Below are 22,687 nucleotides of genomic sequence, written 5' to 3'. Positions count from 1 at the left end.
GCTAGTACTGGTCTCCTTTTTCAGTCTACAGTTAAATTCCTCCCTCTTGTGGTCACTGAAGGGAAAATATATGAGCTTTACTTTTAACTTCGGATTGTTCAGGTGAAAGTTGCATCTGATTCCTCAAGGGTTGCTTCTTATTTTCCCCTTTTTCTCACAATGCCTCCTCCATTGTATCATACTGCTTTCCACTCATGCCCACACACGTACACACATGCACTCACATCCACACACCCTCGCGCACACACATACACACTATAATCATCTTTAAAGGAATTTCATGTCCCCAAGTCAAAAATGCAGGGGAAGGAAATCGATTTATTCCCTACCCTCTGTTGATTCAGAAAACAGGACCTTGTTTCTAATGAATCACATTGAGGAACAATATTCAGACTAGCACAAAAGAGGACCTTTTCCTGGGGTGTAATAAAGGAACTATTTTATGCAGAAGATATTTCTGCCTGGGAGAACTAAAGTTATCCAATATTCTTCAGGTTGTTTTAATCAGCCTCGATGGAAAAGAAAGCCAGAGAATGAACGGAAGGATAAGTGGTGACATTTACAGAAATGATTAAAAGAAAAACCTTCCATTTTGATTATTCTGCTTCATCTTACAATTCTGCGGTACCCAGTCCACCTGTAATGGACTTAACCATCTCTCTGGACTCGCATTGATAATGACATGACAAAGAAAGCAGCTAAGTGGCAGGAAAATAGCATGCTTTTGGCACCACAATGTAGATACACACGCTCACAAACTAAAGTTCCCTAGATCCCATAGTCCCATCTCGAAAGAACAAACGAAAACAAGACAAAGAGCCGGCGCAGGACACTGAGCACTAAAAGCCCTCCAAAGCTGAGGCGTGCTGGTCAAGAAGGCTCCACATTCAACGTTTGTCTTTTGATAAATGATGCTGGCAGGTGCGCACTTCATAGTGGCGCTTCAGTTTGGGAAGTGTCTTCTAATAGAGACAGAAGGCTGGGCTTAGCGATCTCCTTCTTAACAGCAGGAGGATAAAAAGCGCTGCATCTCTAAGGATGGCCACCAGGTATGCAGAAGGAAAACATCTGAGCAGAACAGCCTTACACGTCACCTCTGAAAGAGTGCCTTGTAAATAAGCGAGCAGAGGGCAAACCCTCGGTCCTGCGTGACATTTAAATGAGGCTGCTGTAGCTGCAGAGACTCAGGGGCGGGGGAGGCCTCCGCAAGGATTGGTTGGCATTGTGTGGCAGGAAGTGGGGGAGAAACAAACTTAAAGCTCACAGGAGGTGAGGTTTGTTTAAATAATAGAAAGTAATTAGACTGAAGACAAAAATCAGTGATGGCATTTTATAATTACAATTAATTTAAAGGTTAATTTCCTTTGGTGCTAAAATCTTATTTAAAACATTTACCAGGAAAGGAAATTAGGATGTTGCTATCAAGAGGCATAGAGTGCTTCTGGGAATCCATGCCTATTATCACTTGAAAATTAGGTTGGGCCCAAAGTGGGAATATCCGTTCATTTTTGTGTATAACGGATGGTGGTCAGGCTCAGAGTCGGTGGGGTTGGCTGAGGCAGGCAGTGCAAGATTTGCATTTTTTGTTTGTTTGTTTATGGGATTAGTTGCAAATGTTTCCAACAAAGGAGCCTAGTTTATACATGAACAATCCTGACACGAAAAGAAAATTGGATATGGATTGCTTGCTGCCTTTGTAACTAATGAAGGTGATGTGAAGGAATTCCCAAAAGCAGAAAAGCAAAGGGAAGCACATAGTAACATCCATACGCCTTCCTCAAGAAAGTGAATGGAATCGGGGGACAGTGTTTCTGTTGGCTCCAAACCTGCCAATCCTATCCCCCTCTCCCTGTTCCCACGTTTTTTCATCACCTTATTTTCTAATTGGAAATTGTCATGTCTCAGGTTCCAAATGCTGTGTGTGTATGTGTGTAAATAGATAAATATAAAATACACATACACTACATATACTCTACAGTATGTACACATACTACTCAGCAGCTCATCTCCCTGGAAACTTGCTTAGTAAAATTAATGCATGACAGGAGTAATAGTCAGAGATAACTCCTTTGCACTAATTTTTCCCTTTCACTATGCCTGTGTAGATTTGCTCATTTTAAATATTTTATTGCTATCATTGGTCTGTAAAACCATCCCAGAAATACGGAACTGTGCAGAATCCTAGAGCTGTGAGCATATTAGCAATCACCTACTTTAATCCCCTCCTTTTACAGTTCAGGAAAGGGACACTTGAATTGACTTTCTCTGAGTTAAACGGTCATTCAGAGGCAGAACTGGGAGTGGAACCTAAGTCTCCTGATTTAAATATACTTTCCACATCACTTCTCTGTGGTGATCAAGATAGATTCTTTCAACACTTATTTATCAAGTAACCACTCTATGGGAGGCTGTGTGTTAGCCACTAAGGATGAGGTGGGGAACCAAGCAGATACCACCTTTGCCTTCATGGTGCTTAGAGTCAAGGATGCATTTCACACGAAGAACTACTGTAACTCATAATGAGAATTCAGGCAAGGAGAGGAGGTGTGGCGGGCACGCACCCCAAGTGTCTCATCCAAATGAGAAGACAAGAAAATTCCTCCCTGAAGAGATGACATTTTGGCTGAAATCTAAAGGAGATGTCAGAGGGCTATGTAGAATTTAACAAAAATAGGTGTGCATATTACTTTCCAATCCCTGTTGACCAAATGTACACCATAATTCACACAGGAATAATCTTAAGTGTTTTTAATGAGCTCTATATAGCAAATCTAGTTTCAGCTTTCGCAAACATCAATACAAATGTTAGAATAACCACTGGACAATCTCTTTCCTTAAATTGCTACTGTTGTTCTAAAGAGATGATTAATTTCAGCTCCAGAGTTTTGTGATTATCCTTTCTGGAGGACGCAAAATGGTGCAAAGATTATGTTAGCAAGGATTATAAGGCAAGGCATGCATGTTTTTTTTTATTTTCTTAAATATACCTAATACATAAATGTGCCCACACCCTGATTAAAACCACTGCATTTAAATGGGCCGGGCATTCTAAGTATATCCTGGATGTCAGCTGAGAAGACATGCCCAATCCTGTCTAACTCGAGCACCTATAGCTTATAATAACTATTCTCTCCGATTTCAACTGAAAGGCATGTCATATCTAATTGAAAGCAAGTCTAACAGGGAAGAGAGAGACAAAGATTGGTGAATCCAATCCATCCAAATGGCACGACACAAAGTGAGACCAGGCACCTTGAAGGTGAAGTTTGCTCAGTTACCTCATCACATTCTGTATGCTTCTCCACATCTATTGAAAGCATTAACGATGCCTGGATACATAATTTTCTGACTCTAGCTTTACAGTTTCTTGACCTCCTCAGCACTTACCACCCTTGTTACCACTCGCTTCATCTACCCCTTAATTTCCTTCATCAAAGAGGCTAATTTGGATCACCTTCACTGTGGAGAAAGGAGGCTTCTCCAAAATCACAAATTTAAAATTCTCTGCCGGACTATAAACTCCAGTTTTTTTTTCCCCACTTTATTTCCCTGTCTCCCTCCTGGAGAGACTTCCCTTCATCCTCATTTAGGAATTTCACTCCACGGGAAACTTTGTTTTTCTCATTCTTTGGATCTTTCCACTTCTCATCTATGTCCAGGACAGTCATGGCAGTGATGCTCCCACCAGCCCCCTGCACTTGAATCTTGCTTGGATTTTCAACAGCCACACTTGATGAGGCTCAGGTTCACTTTCTCCACTGCTAATCCTGGGTTGCTGCACATGGCTGGAGAAAGTCTCTAAAAATGGCTGGATGCTCTCTCCTGCGCGATGACGCTTTCACTTCCTCCCGCTGACTTTCCTCAGGATCTGTTCCAAACCTAGGCGTAGGTTCTGAACCTAAGCCTAGTACTCAAACCAAGAATATTAAAACTATCAAACATGAAAACCTTCCACATTTCTCCCAGAACCTGAAAAATTCTCTATACTGGCAATTATCCTTTTGTCTCCTTGCAACCTTACCTAAATCTGAGAGGAACAGTTAAAGCTTTTCCTTCCTGAGTATCCTTCACCAAACATTGAGCTCATCCTCTCTGCCTGATCCAGGAGGATAAGCTTTCAGGATCTTCATTCTGGCACACTCCACTGGACAGTTCCTTTTGCCTACATACAGACCAAAGCCTCAGAGACCACAAACAAGACTGGTCCCAGCCCCTTTCTGTCCTTTTATATAGTATGCGAGGTGATTTCCAAAAAAATATTTGAAGTATGAAAACTCGGTTCCATGTAGTTTGTTGTTTTGTTTTTTTTTTAAGTAAAAATATCTTCCCTTTTTTTTTTTTCTATAGTATGTCACACAGGCTATTCCTGTTGCTTGTCAGACCACAGTTAACTAACTGTCAGCTAAAAGGTTTCCATAGACCTACCTCAGCTCTCCTCAGCTTCTGCTGATGACCCAATACTGTGTCATTCCACACAATAACTCTTGGAAATTCTAACACACGGTTCTCAGCCTCTCAGTAAAGAACCTCAATATGAATGTTAAATTATTTTCTTTGTATAAATCCCTTTCAAAAAAAAAAGATAAGATCCCAAATCTATCCATGGTGTATTTTTAATATACATGTGTCTAAGTATTGCATATGACACTTGATTCTGTCAGTTACCCTATAAAGTCGGAATTGTTTCATTATCCCCTCTTTAGGGAGGACAAAAGTCAGGCTCAGAGCAGTTGTGACCTACTTATGGTTACAATGCTGGTAAGACATGAAGGTACAACCTGAGCCAGGTCTTCTGACTCCAAAGCCCTCAATCTTTACATTACTTCACCCTTTCCTGTGATGTATCCAGGGGTGACTTACACTATCGGAGGATTGTTTGAGAGCAACATCCTGGTGTCAACAGAAAAACAGCATGTGTTTCCTCCAATCTCCCCAGACATACTGCCTTAGCTGAAAACAGGCAGAGATAAGCAAGAGCAGAAAGACGGAACACTTTGTCACGTGGAACTTACATTTTATTTTTTATTCAGTTTTTAAAACCAAAAGCTTTAAGTGGTTACTCAAACTATTTCTAACTAAAATATTTCTTCTGCTATGATACCATTGTAGTGATTGCTTTTCACTTTATTTTTTGGCATATGTAAATGCGTTTTATTACCAAGTGTAAAATAGTGAAGATCTGGTTCTAATACAACTAAGAGAGAAACATGCAGATAAGACCCTGAGAAAATACATCTGCTGAACACGGTCAGGAAGTGAAGCGTCTGCAGGGATTTAGCTCATAAGTCTCATTTCATTCAATGTGGGCTTCTCCCATCAGAAGCCCTCTGTAGTATAACAGTCATTTTCGTGACCCTTAAGGCAACAACAGGGTAAAGTACCCCTACAAGGGTGCCTGGGGTGGTTCAGTCGTTAAGCGTCTGGCTTCGGCTCAGGTCATGATGCCAGGGTCCTGGGATCGAGCCCCACATCAGGCTCCCTGCTCGGCGGGAAGCCTGCTTCTCCCTCTCCCACTCCCCCTGCCTGTGTTCCCTCTCTCGCTGCATCTCTCTCTGTCAAATAAATAAATAAAATATTTAAAAAAAATAAAAATAAAAAATAAAGTACCCCTACAAAGAGCTGTTTCCCTAAACAGAAAAAAAAAAAAAGGAACTCAGTGTCCACTCAGGGATTTTAGCCCAGACCAAACCCCTCAAGCTCACACAGTAAGCTGCATTGCTGCTACCAAGAGGGCCTTTGGGAGGAAGGTGGTTCTTTTGAATTTGGCCTACGGTTGGTTATGCTCTAAATTTCTTTTGTACAACTGGAAATAAGTACCCTTGAAAGTCTCACCTGCAGAGATAATGGATATCCACTCTGTTTTCATAGGCCCACACAAATTCTTTAATGTCTTTCAAGGAGTTCTTCTAAATACTTAGGCTTAGTTTTCTGTGATCTGCCTTTTAAAATTCCCCCTCATGGTCTTTTCCAGCTCTGTCACCAAAAGGGAGTATGTTGACTAGTGGCTTTGTCATTAATAACCAGGGTTTCATTTTATATTACAATACCTCCCTACCAACACGTATTTTAAAAAGGCAATTTTAGGTTTACTGAACTCAGTGTTCATGATTGAGAGGCTTAAATAAATGGGAACCTCACAACAGGGAATATATTTTAGTAGGAAATATTTATTCAAAAAGCATTCTTCTCTTGATAATTTTTAAATTCCACTATTATTAATGTTATTAAATCATAGTTATTAAACTGATATGGCACTTTACTTATTTAAAATAATTGGACCTCCCTGTGTCTCCATAGGTCAGTGGATATAAACATACCCATATTGCAGATAGGAAAGCTAAGGCAAAATGAAAATGTAACAGTTGCTAAGAAAATGATAACATTCCTGAGTTGTCTTCAAAGGCCAAAGGCAAATCCCTCCAATGAGGCAAAAATTAAATGAGCACAATTTTTATTTTATTTTGTCACCTTCTGCCCCACTAGGATGGTGTAAACTGGCCAGAAAGAGAATCATGTTTTCCCTGCCAATTATCAACATTTGCAGCACTGGATAGCATTCACGGAAGAAAGACTCTCTCACCGGAGTCACTTTGAGGCTAATGATTTCTTAGCCTCTCTTCCTCTACTCCTCTAGGCCAAAGAGACTACAGGGGTGGTTTCTTTCCATTGGTACTCAAAACTTTCTTTTATCTCACAGGACCCAGACAACAACTAACATTCTAGAGCTTCTAGAAAGGCTCTTCTCTTTATTATCATTCAAGGCTTTAAGGAGGAAAGAGTGAAATTCACTTATGAACCTTACCAACATCTTCCACGCTCCCATGATTGCCTAATTTTTCTTCACAAACTAACAGGTCTAGAGAGTTCACTCTGTAAAGACGGTCTTCCAGGAGCCGAGACACTGTCCGGGGTTCTGGGCTACTGGAGCAAACAGTGGGAAACAGTAAATTTCACCCAGTTTACATTACAGCAATGGCATCAACAAAGAAACAAGTAGATTACAATATGTCAGGTGGCGATAGATATGTTCCAATGAAGCCCAATAGAGTTGAGTCAGGAGAAACTAAGCTCTAAAGATCCCAGCAAGTTTCCAACTGGCCTTGCAAAGTTACGTTTCCCTTTCTACAGGGATGTCCTGGCCCTTGCCGCTTGTATGTGCCACTTCTCACTTAAACATACTAATTTCCAAATGAAGCCAAGCCCCAACTCCCTCCTGACATTCTTTATTGTTCTGTTAGAGGCAACAGCACTCTCTTAGTCAACAAGTTTCTGAGTCAACTTTGAATCTTGCCTTTTCCTCTCCTTCCCCCATATTCAAAAACTTGGCATGTGGTATGTTTTCTACCTCTTTCTCCATACTTCTTGAACTCATTGCCATCTTTTCTTTCTCATTCTCCTAAGCCTAATTCAGGCCTTCAGTAATTACCATCCTTCATATTTTCTGATAAGCCTTGAAACAACAGATAATATGCCAAGTGGCTATGAAGAAAACATGCCTCCTCACTTTGAAAAACCACCACTGTAATCAGAGTTATACGAGAGGGGGCTGAGAATATAAGTAATTTTCCAAAAGAAAGGATCGTTTAAATGTTTATATGGTATCCTACATAAGTTAGCAGACACAGAAGAAATGAACTAAACCTTGAAGGACGCTCACCTTATCGCCTCTGAAAGATTTGTTACAGAAAACCAAGACATCTCATGAGTAACCATCACCAGCAAATCCAGCCTAGGCAGGGTTTTGCTTTGATCATTGTTCACATCAGAATATTCCTAGAATATTAGATTGGAGATGAGAAGAAGATGAAAGAGTAAATTTTCTAGAAAGAACAGAGGAAAGATGCTAGAGAATAAATAACAAAGGGAAGCATCTACGACCAATGGAAGACTCAAAGCAAGACCTCCAAAATGTTTGTTAAATGAATAATATTTTTTTAAAAAGTGTGAAGATTTTAGATTTAATCCAAAATGTGATGCAAAACCTTTGATAACCTCCCAGTAATTTACCCGAGTGAAAAGCAGAAATCACTTTTTCAATACACTTAGGAAAGAGCTGGAGTACCTAGCTTGCAGTCTTCTCCTCAGCTGTTGTGTGCCCGGAAGCCGTCAAGTAAAATTGTATTTATCTGTAAAGTGAAGATAATTGTTCCTCCCACTTCACAGTAATTTTGTAAAGATAATTGGTATCACCTGAAAGGGCTTTAGAAACTATTAAGTATTGTGCAATTGTTTGGAACTTTATTTTTATTTTCAGGAGTTAAGGAGATTCCTGAGGAGTAAGAGGTACTCTTTTCTGAATAATGCAGAGATGAGCGATGAGCCAACCATCTAGATGCCATCATAATTACTTAGAAAAGGACCTGTCGGGTGTTTTATGACCCTTATTGCTCAGAGAAGTTTTACGGCATGTGGTAGCCTCTTTAGGGCCTAAATAAACGCAATTATGTAAAAGAACAGGAGAACAGACCAAAGTGGTGTTACATTCTAAAAAATGTAAGTTAACCCCAGTGATTCAGTTTTTTGAGAAAGAAAAAACTGGTTTTTTCCTACTTATGCTCTCCACCCACATGGCGCCCCAAAGAGTTCCAGATGTGGCTGAAGCACCATCTGTAAAGATGCAAGGAATCGGGTCTACCCACACCGATCACCAAAATATTAACTGTAGCAGCCAGGTGGTTCCAGCCTATGGCTATTCCTCTCCCTCAGGTCTTCAGGAGGACATCCAAAAAATTACCAAGAATGAATATGTGTGGAAACTGACCTTCCATACTTTCCTTGGCTGTGAACTCAGGCATGTTTATAAAATATACAACAGAAAATATGCCCTTTGACTGTTGTTTAAATTTGAATGCCCCCCCTCCCCGCCTCCATGAGTGAAATGGTAAAAATGCAACCTAGTTGCATTCAGATCCTCCTCTTTTCTCATCTCGGTACTGAGTCACCTGCTGTTGGAGCCTTTATATGGCTCCAGGGGATCCGAATGATCAGAACAATGTCAGCAATCCCTCCACCGTAGTTTTAGTGTGACCCTCCCCACTCGGGTAGCTGTAAGGCAGCTCTACCAAACCCCACACCAGATAGATCATGGCTAATAAGAGCAAACCCCAGGCAACTCAAACACTGTTCACTACACATACTCAGGACACAGCTCATTTCCCAACTGGCCTTTTCTCTTTTTTTAAACTTATTTTATTTAAAGATTTTACTGATTTATTTATTTGTCAGAGAAAGAGAGAGCATGCGCACGTGCACAAGCAGGGGGAGCGGCAGGCAGAGGGAGAAGCAGGCTCCCAAGGAGCAGGGAGCCCGATGCGGAACTCGATCCCAGGACCCTGGGATCATGACCTGAGCCGAAGGCAGATGCTTAAACAACTGAGCCACCCAGGCGCCCCTAACTTGTTTTATTTAAGTTCAGTTAGTCAACATACAGTGTATCATTAGTTTCAGATGTAGAATTCAGTGATTCGTCAGTTGCAGATAACACCCAGTGCTCATTACATCACGTGCCCTCCTTAATGCCCATCACCCAGTTACCCCATCCCCTCACTCACCTCCCCTCCAGCAGCCCTCAGTTTGCTTCCTGTAGTTAAGAGTCTCTTAACTCTTTTTCTCATGTCTTAGGTTGGTCTACATTGCTCCCAACTCAAGCTTTATTTTCCATTTTCGGTCCTGATTCTATCCATTGGACTAGAAGATTCATCTTGGTTTCTTCTAGTTATCCCTTGGTTCACGCCACAATCTTTCGTTTGTAATTACCATCTTTTTTTTTTTTTTTTCCTGCTATCCATCTCAAACTCCTGGAAACCAGCCAAGGAAATATTTCATAACACCAATAACAACAATAAACCTGAGTCTGACTTAGATCTCAGTCTGAGTGGAGGAGACCTTACCACTTACATCCACTGTGATCTTAACCTACTCTAGCCCACCCTATTCTCCAGCTCCAGGCTGGGGGCCATCCTACTGAAAGGGAACCTCAGAACGAGGAGACTCTGGTGCCGTGAGCACCTCTCAGCAAACTAGTCCTTAACTAAGTCTCATGTTGACAAGAGCAAACCCAAATAAAAGGGAATTTAGGCACTCTCTGCAATGGATCTCCAATCATAGACAATAATTTCTCAAAATACAAACTTCAGATATAGTTGCCACTCAATTATGGTATAGTTCTTCTGGTGCCACTTATATTAGCTCATGTACAAAGGTGGGCAGTTCAGAAAACAAAGGTGGTTCCTTCTCTTTTAGTTCGTCTTCTGTAAAGTACTTGGTAAAATTCCATAGTTGTCCCGAATCACACACTTCCTGTTTTTCTTTCTCCTATACTCCTATGGCTTAGAAGAATTATAAAGAAAGTCCTGAAGTTTTTCAGGGGCTTTTAATTTTCTTCTTCCATACCAAATGTCTCACCCAGGGCTCTACATGCCTTATTTCATTTTATCCTCACACTAATTGTATGAAATAAGTATTTTAATTCCTATTTTAAGAGATGTTAAATGATTTGTGTAAGGTCACACAGCTGGCCTTAAAGTGGGCAAAGCAGTGTTTGAACCTTCATCCTTCTAAAATCAGGGCCTTTGTTCTTACACTGTTCCACGTTTGATGAGAAGAGAAAGTAAGCCTCAAAAAAGTGTTCTCAAGATAAAAAGAAATGAAAAAAAAAAGATAAAAAGAAATGAGGTATTACACCATAAAAAGACATGGAGGCGCCTCAAATGCGCACTATAGAGCAATAGGAGCCAATCAGAAAAGGCTACATACTGTTTGAGTCCAACTGTATGACGTTCTTGAAAAGGCAAAACTATGGAAACAGTAAAAAAAAAAAAAAAAAAAAAAAAAATCAGTAGTTGCCAGAGATTGAGCGAGGGTGGGCTAAAAGGCAGAGCCCAGAGGATTTTTAGGGCAGTGAGACTCTTCCGTATGAGACTAACATTGTGGATGTATGTCATTATACATTCATCAAAAAACATAGTTTAAAACACCAAACCTTGGTGTAAACTCTGGACTCTGGGTGGTGAGGATGTGTCAGTGGAGGTTCATCAACTGCAACAAATGTTACCGCTCTGGTATAGGATGTTGCCGGTAGGAGAGGTTGTGCGTGTGTGGAGACAGATGCTATGTAGGAACTCTCTGTACTTTCTGCTCCATTTTGCCATAAACTTAAAACTGCTCTAGAAAATAAAATGTATTAAATAAAGATTTCCCCACTAAACAAACAAACATCATAGACTTGATGTTACTTCACACCTTGCTCCAATTTCCACCTGTAGCACTTAGGATACTAAAAAGAGAACAAAAACTAGTCAAAGCTAAGCCAGGATAGAATCTGATTCTAGAAGAAGTAAAGCTACCCACAGGCATCCTAAGTCAGCCTCAGTTTCCCTTTCTCTCTCCTTCTTGTCATCTGTTTTGCCAGCCTTTCACTGTTTTACCTCTTCTATCCCTACCACGCAACCTTTATACCCAGGAGTGGAAAAGAAAAAATAAAAACAAAACTCTTAGTATTTACTGTTCCAGCAACTACCGCTTCCAAAACTTAGTGGTGTAAAACAACGATTTATTGTGCTCATGGGTCTGTGGGTAAGACAGGGCACTGTGAGGATGGCTTTTGCTTGATCCCTGACATCAGAGACCTCAGCTGGGAAGACTCCATGACTGGGTTGACTGAGCAGCTTGGGGTTGGAATCATTTGGAGGCGTTTTTTCTCATGTGTCTGGGTGTTGATGCTGGCTATCGGAGGGAACCTCAGCTAGCCCTTTGGTCAAAATACATACCCATGGGGTCTCCATTAATCTCTACATGTGGGCTAGTTTGGACATGGTGGCTGTGTTCCGGGAGAGCGTCTCAAAAGAGCAAGGGGAAGTGCATGACATCTCTATGATCTAGCCTTGGAAGTCACATAGGATGACTTCTACCATACTTTATTGGTCAAAGTGGCCACTAAGTTCTACCCAGGTTCAAGAGGAAGGGACACAGACCAAAACCACCAGACGGGAAGAGTGTCAAGATCATACTGTAAGCAGATACGGAATAGGAGATATTATTGCAGCCGTTCGTGACATACTCGATCACAGTAACTTTTGTTATATGTTGTTGTACCTCATATATCTAGGTATGTATTGCATTTGAATGTTTGGTTAGACTTTGCTCCACATCTTTATTTCTGATTGCCTATTTCAGATTATAAACCACATAATGGCGGGACAGCCGTGTTGAGTTAATTTACACAAGCTCCCCCATAGCACCTTGTACTTGACGATCATAGTATATAATATTATTACTAGTGCTGCAATTGCTGATAGATACATGCACTTAAGCAATCATTATTTTTTACATTTGTAATGTGTTGCAGAAAATCTCCACACTAACCAAAAAGACATATAGCATCTTTACTGTGCAAGTGAGTTTTATTACTCCAATTAGGTCTTGGTTGCTTGAGAGGAGTGCATAATTTCTTCTCCCAAGTGAATAGATTCTTGTAATGCAATAATTGAATCTCACAGTTGAGGGGGGAAAAAAAAAATCACTGCCCTGAAGGAACTATCTGTTTTCCTCCACAATTAATCACTTTGGTTTTAATAGATTATTAAACGGTTTAGATGAGTAATCTGTGTGAGATCTTGATCATGAATGTTGAGCTCTCGAAAAGTTAATTAATGAAAGCAATTGTCCCTTTTCAGTTGATTTCATAGGTGGCTTTGATTCTTATGGCTATCAAGGGCCTCAGAAGACATCTCATTTACAACTACAGCCTATGTACATGTAAGTACTTTGCAGATATTCTTCTGTGATACTAAAAGATGATTAAGTAAACATTATCATGGCACAAAAGAGATGGCAAGGAGCTTTCCTCCAATTACATACTTCCAGTATTTTCTCTTCTATTAATATTGTCTTGACTGGGATAATTCTAATAACATTTTCTTCGTAATTCTTTTTTAAATTTAACTTATTGAAATGCCATCTCTAAAGTTACCTTTAGTCTTACATATAAGTATCAACAACTTAGGTAAAAGGTCTTCATTAATATATTACTTCTTTGAATTACCCCAAAATTGTATGTTTTGAAAATGATATAACGTTGGAGGTAGTTATATGTAACTATATATGAACTATGTGTTCTGGCTTTCCCAGGAGAGTCTCAGTTTACACGGTTGTCCTGGCATAGTTATTGCCAGTATCTCGTGTTCCTCTCAAAAGTATTCTCATTTGGATGTTAAATGATAGGTTATGTACAGTTATATATAGTATAACCCTAGTATATATAGTATAACCTTAGTTATATATAGTGTTAAAAATTAAAAAAAAAACTGAATAATGCTCTGTATCATTTTTCTGATGTGAAAAGTGAAAATTAAGCCAGAATAGTAACACTGAGATTTATCAGACCCTTAGCTCTAGCACTCAAGAGAGCAGACATACAATCAGAGCCTGATTTTTATATCTGTGTTTAGGCAAATTCCCTTGGATAACAACTGATAACAAATTCTATATATCAGCATCAAGTGATATGCTGAATTGCAAGCGAAGATCAAAATAGAAAGTAAGATTCCAATTCATTTTGAAATGTGAGCTTCTCTTTGAAGATATGTGTTTGTCGTCGTTGTCCTCCACCATTGAATCATTTTACCTTTTAAGATTGTTAATGTGTAGGATAATACATGGATTTTTAGAGAATTTCTCCTCCTCCAAGAGACTAAAGTAATTTTTATACACCTCCTTGTAAGCGTCTCCTTAAAAGGGGAATGACCTGTGCATCACGCCTGCATTTTTCTTTGGAATTATTTGGTAACACCACCCATAAAAAAGACTTTATCAGTTCAGAATTTAGCCAGTACTAGATGTCATTCAAAGCATCCCCTCTGCAAACAATGCATCACACATTTTCTTTTTAGTATCCCCACAACCACTGCCCTAATTCAGGCATTCATTACCTGTTGCTTTCTAATTTTAGTATCTCTAACCCATCTTCCATGAAGCTGCCAAATTAATCTTCTCAAAGTATCATTTTGACTATTCCCTCCCCTGCCCCCAAACTGTTGATGAATCCCTATTACCTACTGAACAAAGTCCACTCTCCTCACCGTAGCCTGCAAGTAGACTCTGATCCAGCCCCAATGTTCTGCTGAAATATTATCTCTTCTCTTCAACCCTTAACAATTCTTGACTCCCAACCATATGCAGAAGATGCTAGGAGACACTGGGAAAATGTAATAATGAATAAGAACTGGCTCCTGTCCTCCTGAAGCTTATAATCTATTGAAGACATTAATAGTCTGATATCTCCGCTTATCCTTTTTTTTTTTTTTTTTTTTTTTTTTTTTTTGCCAGCCAAACTAGAACTCTTGCTTTCTGCAAACGTGACTGGTATTTTTCCAATTGTCCATGCTGTTCTCTTGACACCAAACATATTTTTTTCCAAGATGAAATCCCACTATCCTTCAAGTTGTATCTTAAATACATATTTTATGGAAGATTTTCAATGAATCTCCTTTTCCTCTGATACTTCTCTCTTCTTCTTTTGCTTAGTCCTGCATTTGTTTTCTATTTAGACTATGTGTCTCCTATCCGCCCAGGAAGACTTGATAGCTTACACAAAAACTAAAATGACAAATCTTTTAAATTCTTTACCACCCTTCTCAATATTGTATCATAGCCTTATGTAAAGTAGTCTGTTAAAAAATAAAGGCAAAGCAGTAGGGAGTAGTGGTTAAGATGACCTACAAAAGGCAGAGTACTGGAGATAAAATTGTTTACGATCTTGGACAAACAACTTTATTTGAATAACTTTAACTATTCTCATCAAACTTAAGTTTCCTTGTCTGAAAAATAGAGATTATGTAGCATACATCCTTCATATAATTATTCTGAATTTAGAAGCACATAAGACATGAAATATGCCACATAGTAAATGCTTAATAAACATAACTTACTATTAGTAGCAACAATGCTATGTTAATGAGCACTACTCATGAAAAGACTTTATCAAATCAGAAATAAATACGTAGTACATTTCATTCCCAAAGGATTTCCTCTGTAAACAATGTATCACATACAACATCCACCCAAGCAACATGTAACAGTATGTTTGTGCTTAGGAGTAGACCAGAACATCTACAAAGTTTGCAGTGGCTCGCTTCTGACAATATCACATAACATTTCTTTACCAGGTAGCACTTCATTGTGTTGATCAATGCTCAATAAATGTGATCAAGTTATAATAAATGCCATGTAACGCATATGTAGGACTAGCTACAATAATAACGTGAGAATGCTAATTATACACAATCAAGGATATTGTTCCAAATCAGGCATTTATAATACTAATGTTGTCTTTAAAGAGGGGACACTGCAAATTTAATCTCCAGCATTAAATTCCTTGAGGACAAAACTTCCCATGATTTTATTAAATAGAAGACTTTAAATGCCAAACCAAAAGTAATAAAAATGTCGTTTTCTTCCTTACTGCCCGGGAATGGTAAAGGTATGTAAGAAGTTTCAAGTCTCACTGCTCAGGAAATAAGTAAAATGTTTAACGAAATTCAAATTTAGGAAGTTAGAAACACTTGTACGTAAGAAACCGCTAGTCAAAACACAATTCTGTCCTCCTACAAAACATCCCCATGGGACTTCAAATACTGCAACGCCGACATTTTATTTTACAGACGAGGAAACTGGATGAAGAGAAAGCAGAACAAGGGTCACGCAACTTGTTATTTGCGCAGCCCCCAATTATCAGCCAGTTTTCCTGATCCTTTAGTTCAGAATTCTTTCCAAATCCTTAGACCTGCAAATGTGCTCTGGCATCCACTATGTTTCCTGATTTTCAATTTATTCATTTGTACTTCTCCACACTAACGTAGCTGCCAGACTTCCAAACGTGCCTGAATCCCTCCCTTTCTCTGCACTCCCTTCACCCTCTTCTGATTTTACATTATGCAGTGAGGAATGAAGGGTTTTTTCCAACATCCTAGCCTTCAAGACCACTCCTTTGAGAGCCATTGCCTATTCAAATCCTGTGAAAAACCAAAAGCGACTCAGGCACAGTCCTGATCCCCTGCTGAGAGGCAGGCACCCGAACATTTCCTATGTCTTTGTCCTTTGGCGTGTAGCTTTTCCTGTCAATCTGCCATAAATAAGTCTCATAAAATAAGAGTAATTTAACATCATGGGCCAGTTCAAGCACTTTAACGATATTATATAGCAACTGGAAATAAAAGCTGTTCCTTACAAGGAAAGCAAACACTTAAAAGTAATGTGCAGTTTTGGCTGTGGGGCTTCCATTATACCCAATCTGTGGCTGAGAGCTTTGAAAACACTGCCCTGACTGACTTCCATTCACAGCCGTGTTTCAGCGCCTACCATCACTGAATAGAAGACCTCTCTTTTTCTGTTAAGTTAGGCGAAACTTCTTGGCCTGCTCTTGGCCTGTAATTCTTTAGATTATCTATCACCCATCCTAAAAGAAAAGGTTTACATTAATTTATTTCTTAGGGTTTGGCAAACCTCTTTGAAGCAAATAATAGCTATAAAGTTGCTGCCCAAAAACATTCCCGAGTCCACAGGTTAATTGTTTAACAAAGTAGGGGCTTTGATGACCACCGACCTATGTGCCATAGCACGTAGAGCTCTGTCTGGGCTCCCTGCAGTATAAACTGTGAGAATATCCCATGGTATCTTATTAGTAACACCTGAAAACATTGCATTCTTTTTGGCAGCCTAATTGTACAGCAATACGTATTCATTTCATTTGCCCCTGGAAATGGACTTTAAATGATCATAAGTGGCCTCTTTATCCAGGCGGTTACAGACAAAAAAGAAAAGGAAAGGAAAGTTGTCTCTTTTAAAATAAAATTGGGGCTTGGCCTTTTTTTTTTTTTTTTTTTTTGAGTTTTTGCTTGCTCTTGTGCTTGGAGAGGTGAGAAAAGGTGCTGAGCTCTCCCCCTGGATTAAAAACATCTTGTCTCTCTCTCGTTCTCTCTCCCAGGTCGAAATAATACAGATGGCTTCAGGATGTCAGCTCCTGGACCTTTCAAAGAACTTGTTTCACAGTGGCCTCCTGCATTTTATGAAGAGCAAGAAGCAACTGAGTTTAAATATATATACATATTAACAAAACAAACATAAAGCCTCCACATACAGTGGGACACACACACACACACACACACACACACGCACAGACACGCACGCACACGCGCGTGTGTGCATGTACACCCACACATACACAGAGGCACACACTAATTCCACTTGGCTTCCTCTTTCTAACTGAAACAAACATGCAGGACACGCCCATCCTTGGATTTCCTGAAAGTAGGCTCCTTTCTCCCAGGCCTTTGGAAAGTTCCTAAGGAGACGTGTTGGCGCCCTCTGCTGGCCATCACTAACTCCTCTGCAGCCCAGCCAGTCGGCCTCTGCGAGCTGCGAAGTCCTCCGGGGCGCATTAGTTTGAGAGCCCTGTCTTCTGCACTCCATACGTCTTGATAGCACCACGGCTATGTAGGCAATGTAATTGCAAAAACAAACAGAACATGCCATGATGACCTTGTAACCGAAGTCCGAAATGGCAGGTTGTTTGCCCTAAAGGCTATACCGTACATACTTGCCTTAACCCACCTAAGTTGTGTGCCCGAGTCTCAGTGCAGACCTCCCCAAGTCACTTCCTTTAGGCTAACACACTGCTATTAATTCCGAATGAGTTCGAGTCTGGGTGTTTCATGTCAAGAAACAAGACCACATAGCTCAGCAGCTCCAGTGTATCTGTGTACAAAGGCGGCCAACTATCAGCGAAGTGCTTTACCATTGACCCTCCACGGTGGCCAAAAACAGACAAGTGACAATAACAACAATAATCGTCATCTTTATAATCCTTAAATATGGTCTTCTTGAAGGGGTTGAGTGGGACAAAGTAAAACTTATTAACCTACTAAACTCATTAATCTACTGGAAGCAGAGAGCAGAAATGGCTTAACTCACTGATTTTATTTCTCGCACTCTAGGTGCTTTTGTAAGTATCTACAAATGTCTTCTACTAACACAGGAACAGCTGTGGATTTCTATCAACAGAGGCCAACTGAATATGTATTAGCTATGTTTACTCTTTTATATCTAATTCAAATTGAAGACCCTACGTAGGTGAACTTTTTTTCCTAACTTCAGCGTACAAGATTATTTTTTGGGTGGGTGGGGGGGGAGCAATAGTTACCTTGGTGAAATATTTGAGATCTCTTTGTGGTATTTGGGGGATCTGTTGTGTGTTAGAGTGTATTCTAATCCTCCTGTATTATTGTGGCAGAAAAACTGTGCTGTTAACGTAGTTGGCAACAAGATGCCTTTGGAAACTTAATAGTAGGTCAATGTGTTTATGGAATATTCTGAATTCCTAGGAAATTTTGTTCTATATATTCAAGCATTATTTGGTTTTCATTAGTGGAAAACATAATTAGCTCAGACTTGTCAGGAACTCAGAGTCATGTTTTTTCTTGGATCCACCTGAGACGCTAAAGTCAATCTTTTTTAGACGAATACAACATCCTTAAATGCAGTGAAATTGAGAATTGAAAAGTTACAAATTGGCATGGAGCAATGTTTTCTCTTGGTTTCTATGTAGTTTCAGTTATTGAGTTAACCTACTTTGGACCTTAGCCCATCCAGATCTACATAAACCAGTCCCATTACTGTGTTTGCATGGATGTCTGTGAAATACACACATATACATTTGAAAATGATAAAGGAACAAAGGTGATATTGGAACATAAACTACAAAAAAAAAAAGGTTCCAGCACTTGTGCTTGAATTTTCTCAGAGGCTTGTATATGTTTGTCCATACGTACATGTATAAAATCTATAATTGCAAACATATCAGTGAAACCTCATACGATGATTTTATAGTGACATGCATGTTTAATGTATGAGAAAACTATTTACCAATGTATTGTCCTCTGATTCTTAAAATATAAATACTATACATGCCAGAAACCAATGTGACGACTAAAATGAGGTTTCACTGTACATTCATGCTGTGATGAGGCTCCACCTTCTAGGACATGTATGTGGATAGAGATTTAAGTGCACAGAGAACAAGCCCTCATATTCCTGCTTTAAGTTACAGCCAAGCTACCACCTAATCACTACTATCATCACCACCAAAATTTTCAAAAACAGTTGTTGACTACTAAAAAGTAATCAGTGGACAGATCTTTTTTGGGAGCAGTGAGCACAGTAGTGTGATTATATCTGGAAAAACATCTAAGTTGTACAGCTGAATCCTCCTCAGAATCCGGTGAAGAATGCTATTTTTCTAGGCTGAGCTTTTGTTATAAACCTAATACTCAGAAGGCAAGAGTTGCAATCCTGATGTGTCTTTTCTTTTTTTTTTTTTTTGCGTTTGTTAATTCTGAATGTATTTTTAACAGAGTGATTTTTTTGACTTACTAGTGTAATTTGCATTTTAAAAATAAATGGAAAAACGATTAAGTTTCTGAGCCATCCCTGAAAGCCCCTGCTCCTTCTCACAGTGTGTTTGATTATGTCATTGACAAGGAAACCCTATCAAATTTACATGAAGACCACGCTGGTGTTCTGTGCTATGCAGGGACACAGTGTCAGCAGTAAAAAGAAATTGCCAGGTCATGGCTCCATTTCAGCTCAGCCATAGGTGGCATGTATTTTCATTATCCCCTAACGCTAAGGGTTCTTTTATGAGACTGCCTGGAATAGACTTGTTGTCATTTAGAGAACTTTTTTTTTCCCTTTCTATCTGGAATTTAGAGTTAGCATCAGGCTAATAGCTGACAGAGGTGTTAGGGCACTATATTAAAAACCTTTGCTTAACATAGGTAGGGTTTTTCATTTTTTTTAAGGCCAAATTTTTTAAAATAAAATAATTTAAAATATTTATTTATTCCTTATTCCTTTGATGACATAATCTTTGACAACCCTCTCAGTGGAGCATGTTGGGGTGGGATGGGCAAGTAGAAAAGATTAACCCCTGGCATTTGTGATTGCACAACCATGATTTCACTGTCCAGATGAAGGGGATAGAAGGTAGGGGGCTTAGACTGCTCCCTGCTCGGGCCGTCTCAGGCTTGAGCTGCTGTTGGGGTTCCTCTCACTACACACAGACACAGCAGCCCCCCGAAGCCAAAATGCAGAAATCGATTGAAAACAAAAAAGGCTTTGAGGCGGCATTCCAAGAAGCTGGAGATCAGCTTGTAGTATTTGACTTCTTGGCCACACAGTGAGTCTTGTAAATGATCAAGCCTGTTTTTACTTTTGTTCCCTGTGTGAAAGGGATGTTGATGTGGTTCATTGTGGATGACTGTCAGGATGTGGCTTCTCACTGTGAGGTCCAATGCACACAATATCTCCGTCGCATAAAAAGAGACAAAAGTTAATAAAGCAACTCTATCTAGGTACCCTAAAGAAAGGATTCCGGCCTCGAGTTCTCAGATAGGGTGTGCATTTGGTAAATAATAAATGGTATTTTTTGATGGTACCAAGATCTTCATTTGGTAACTGTTAAAATCATAATCTCTAATACAGTGAGGGAAACAGCTAACATTCCATTGTACTATAACGAGTGGACCATAAACTCAGAAATACAAACTCATTTTAAGTAGGTCACATTGCAAGACAAACTTTTTTGAGATCCAAACCCATTTATTACAGAGACAATAAACTAAAGCCCACGGAGGTAAGAAATTACTCAAATTTACCATTTGTCCTGAAAACGCAAACAACTCGCCATTCTACACCAAATTCTGGTATGTGTACTCTGGTCAGAGTAGAATAAACAAAATCCCAGACAATGGGGATCTGTCACCTGATGCTGGACTGCTAAATCAGAATGAACCTTCATCAGGAAGACCCTAAGACAGTATAAGATCATGAAGTGTGTCTGAATTATTGTGTATTGGGTTCCATATAGTCTCAATGTGAAATATGTTTAAATATGTTCTGTTCTCTTCCAATTCTTTTAAAAACTAGTAACTTGTACCCCTATGTAAACATAGTCAACCAATTATGTTTGTTTTCAGGGTTAGAAGTATTTCTGTTATTTCTTTTTTTTTTTAAGATTCTATTTATTCATATGACACAGAAAGAGAGTGAGCATAAGCAGGGGGAGCAGCAGAGAGAGAGGGAGAAGCAGACTCTCTGCTGAGCAGGGAGCCCAATGAGGGACTCGATCCCAGAACCCTGGGATCATGACCTGAGCCCAAGGCAGTCGTGTAACTGACTGAGCCACCCAGGCGCCCCCTGTTATTTCTTTTATAATACATTTATGAATAGTTAATATTAGAGAGATTGAGATTACTTAAAGCGTTCCATCACGAAAATACTGTGATTGTCAAGATAATCTTCCTTCAGACAGTTTATCTGTCTTTGATAAAATTTCAGCATTAAACACTTGTACTCGGAAAGCTTTGATATCGAGACATTTACATTGTGAAAAATGAAGCCCCGGTTACCCTCCTCACCTGCGAATCTTTGCTTAGGATGCACAGTCAGTCCTCTTTCCATTCTCTTACGTCTTCCCTCCACCCACTCCCAAGACGGGAAAGAATAAAATCTGTGATTGATATATTATGTCCAATTTAAAACATGCTAGTATCTTGAAACAATCACTTTTGATAACTATAAAAGCAAGATCTCTAAGACATTTATGTACTCTAGGCCTTTTAATTCAGCAAAAACTTGAACTAGATAATGCATTCAAGGATCTCATTTGCCACTGAAATCTGCGCAGGTATCATGAGTTATGCCTGCCAATGACAACAAAGAAAATGAAGGGGAGTTCCTCTGAAAAAGGACCACTTTTTACATTGTTTAGAATTGTAATGAAGGTTATTTTTAAAAATCCTCAAACATGGATTTAGAAGCAAATGAGCCTAAAATTTTAATAGGTATTGAAAGTTTATTTCTATAAGATAAATCCAAAGAGGAAAAATCCTTTTATAAGCCCCATGTTGATGTTCTGACACAGTCCAAACCTTTATTAAAATTAATGTAAGCCTTCTCTATAATGAGAGCACAAGATTGTGGCACCTTAATAATAAAAGTTATATTTTTTAACCTCTCATTCGATCCTCAAATGAATTTAAGCTGTAACAGCAATGGAATAAAACAACTTCCAAAAAAAGATTGCAAATTGATGCTGTCACCCCAAGGATGATGGATTGATTCAATTAATCAGTAAGTCTTTTCTAAGAGTCCTTCAGGGAGTTATTTACCAGAGGCATACCCTGTTTATTCCCCTCCCATGTGCCTGTCATTTTTCTTCATTATTCTTCTAGTTTTACTCATTATATCCTTTGGGGATATGTTGATCTCCACCTGCAGAGAGGTTTTGCACACTGCTGTCTAGACATAAATCTTCTGAGCCTCAAACTAGAGGCCACCAGAACACCTGAGCCTCTTGTCATTGTTATCTCAGGCTGACCAAAACTCTCAGGATGAAGTTGAGCAAATGGACACTGAGTTACAAATGATAAGTCACTGGGAACCTATTAAACTGAGTGAAGATTATGAGAATTCCTCCATTGGCAAAGATGTAACAACTCTGTGTTGCAGACACCCATGGCACTAGTCCATCTGCAAAAGCAGATAGGGCGGAGCCGGAGGGTTGAGAGGCTGGGGCCTATGCTAATAATTCATAGGAAAACAAACCAGATTTGGTGTTTGTATTGTTTTGAGT

The 22,687-nt window shown here is 39.4% G+C and overlaps 1 protein-coding gene across 4 annotated transcripts in view; it reads left to right on the top strand.

Moving 5' to 3' along the window:
• NKAIN2 (sodium/potassium transporting ATPase interacting 2) overlaps window positions 1–19,461 on the top strand; it is a 968,072-nt gene extending 948,611 nt beyond the window's left edge. For 3 of the 4 annotated variants that reach the window (XM_027603723.2, XM_027603725.2, XM_027603726.2), the window contains 3 exons: window positions 12,675–12,756; window positions 13,449–13,537; window positions 16,982–19,461. In XM_027603723.2, the coding sequence (XP_027459524.1) occupies window positions 12,675–12,756; window positions 13,449–13,473 (107 nt within the window). In that variant the 3' untranslated portion in view covers window positions 13,474–13,537; window positions 16,982–19,461. The remainder of the gene's footprint in view (window positions 1–12,674; window positions 12,757–13,448; window positions 13,538–16,981) is intronic. The other variant, XM_027603724.2, reaches the window with a different exon arrangement.
• Window positions 19,462–22,687: the final 3,226 nt, after the last annotated feature.

This window comes from Zalophus californianus, chromosome 7 (assembly GCF_009762305.2).
Source record: "Zalophus californianus isolate mZalCal1 chromosome 7, mZalCal1.pri.v2, whole genome shotgun sequence".
In the NCBI taxonomy this organism is placed as follows: Eukaryota; Metazoa; Chordata; class Mammalia; order Carnivora; family Otariidae; genus Zalophus; species Zalophus californianus.
Note: the sequence above shows the minus strand (reverse complement) of the source record. Positions and strands in the feature narration are given on the sequence as shown.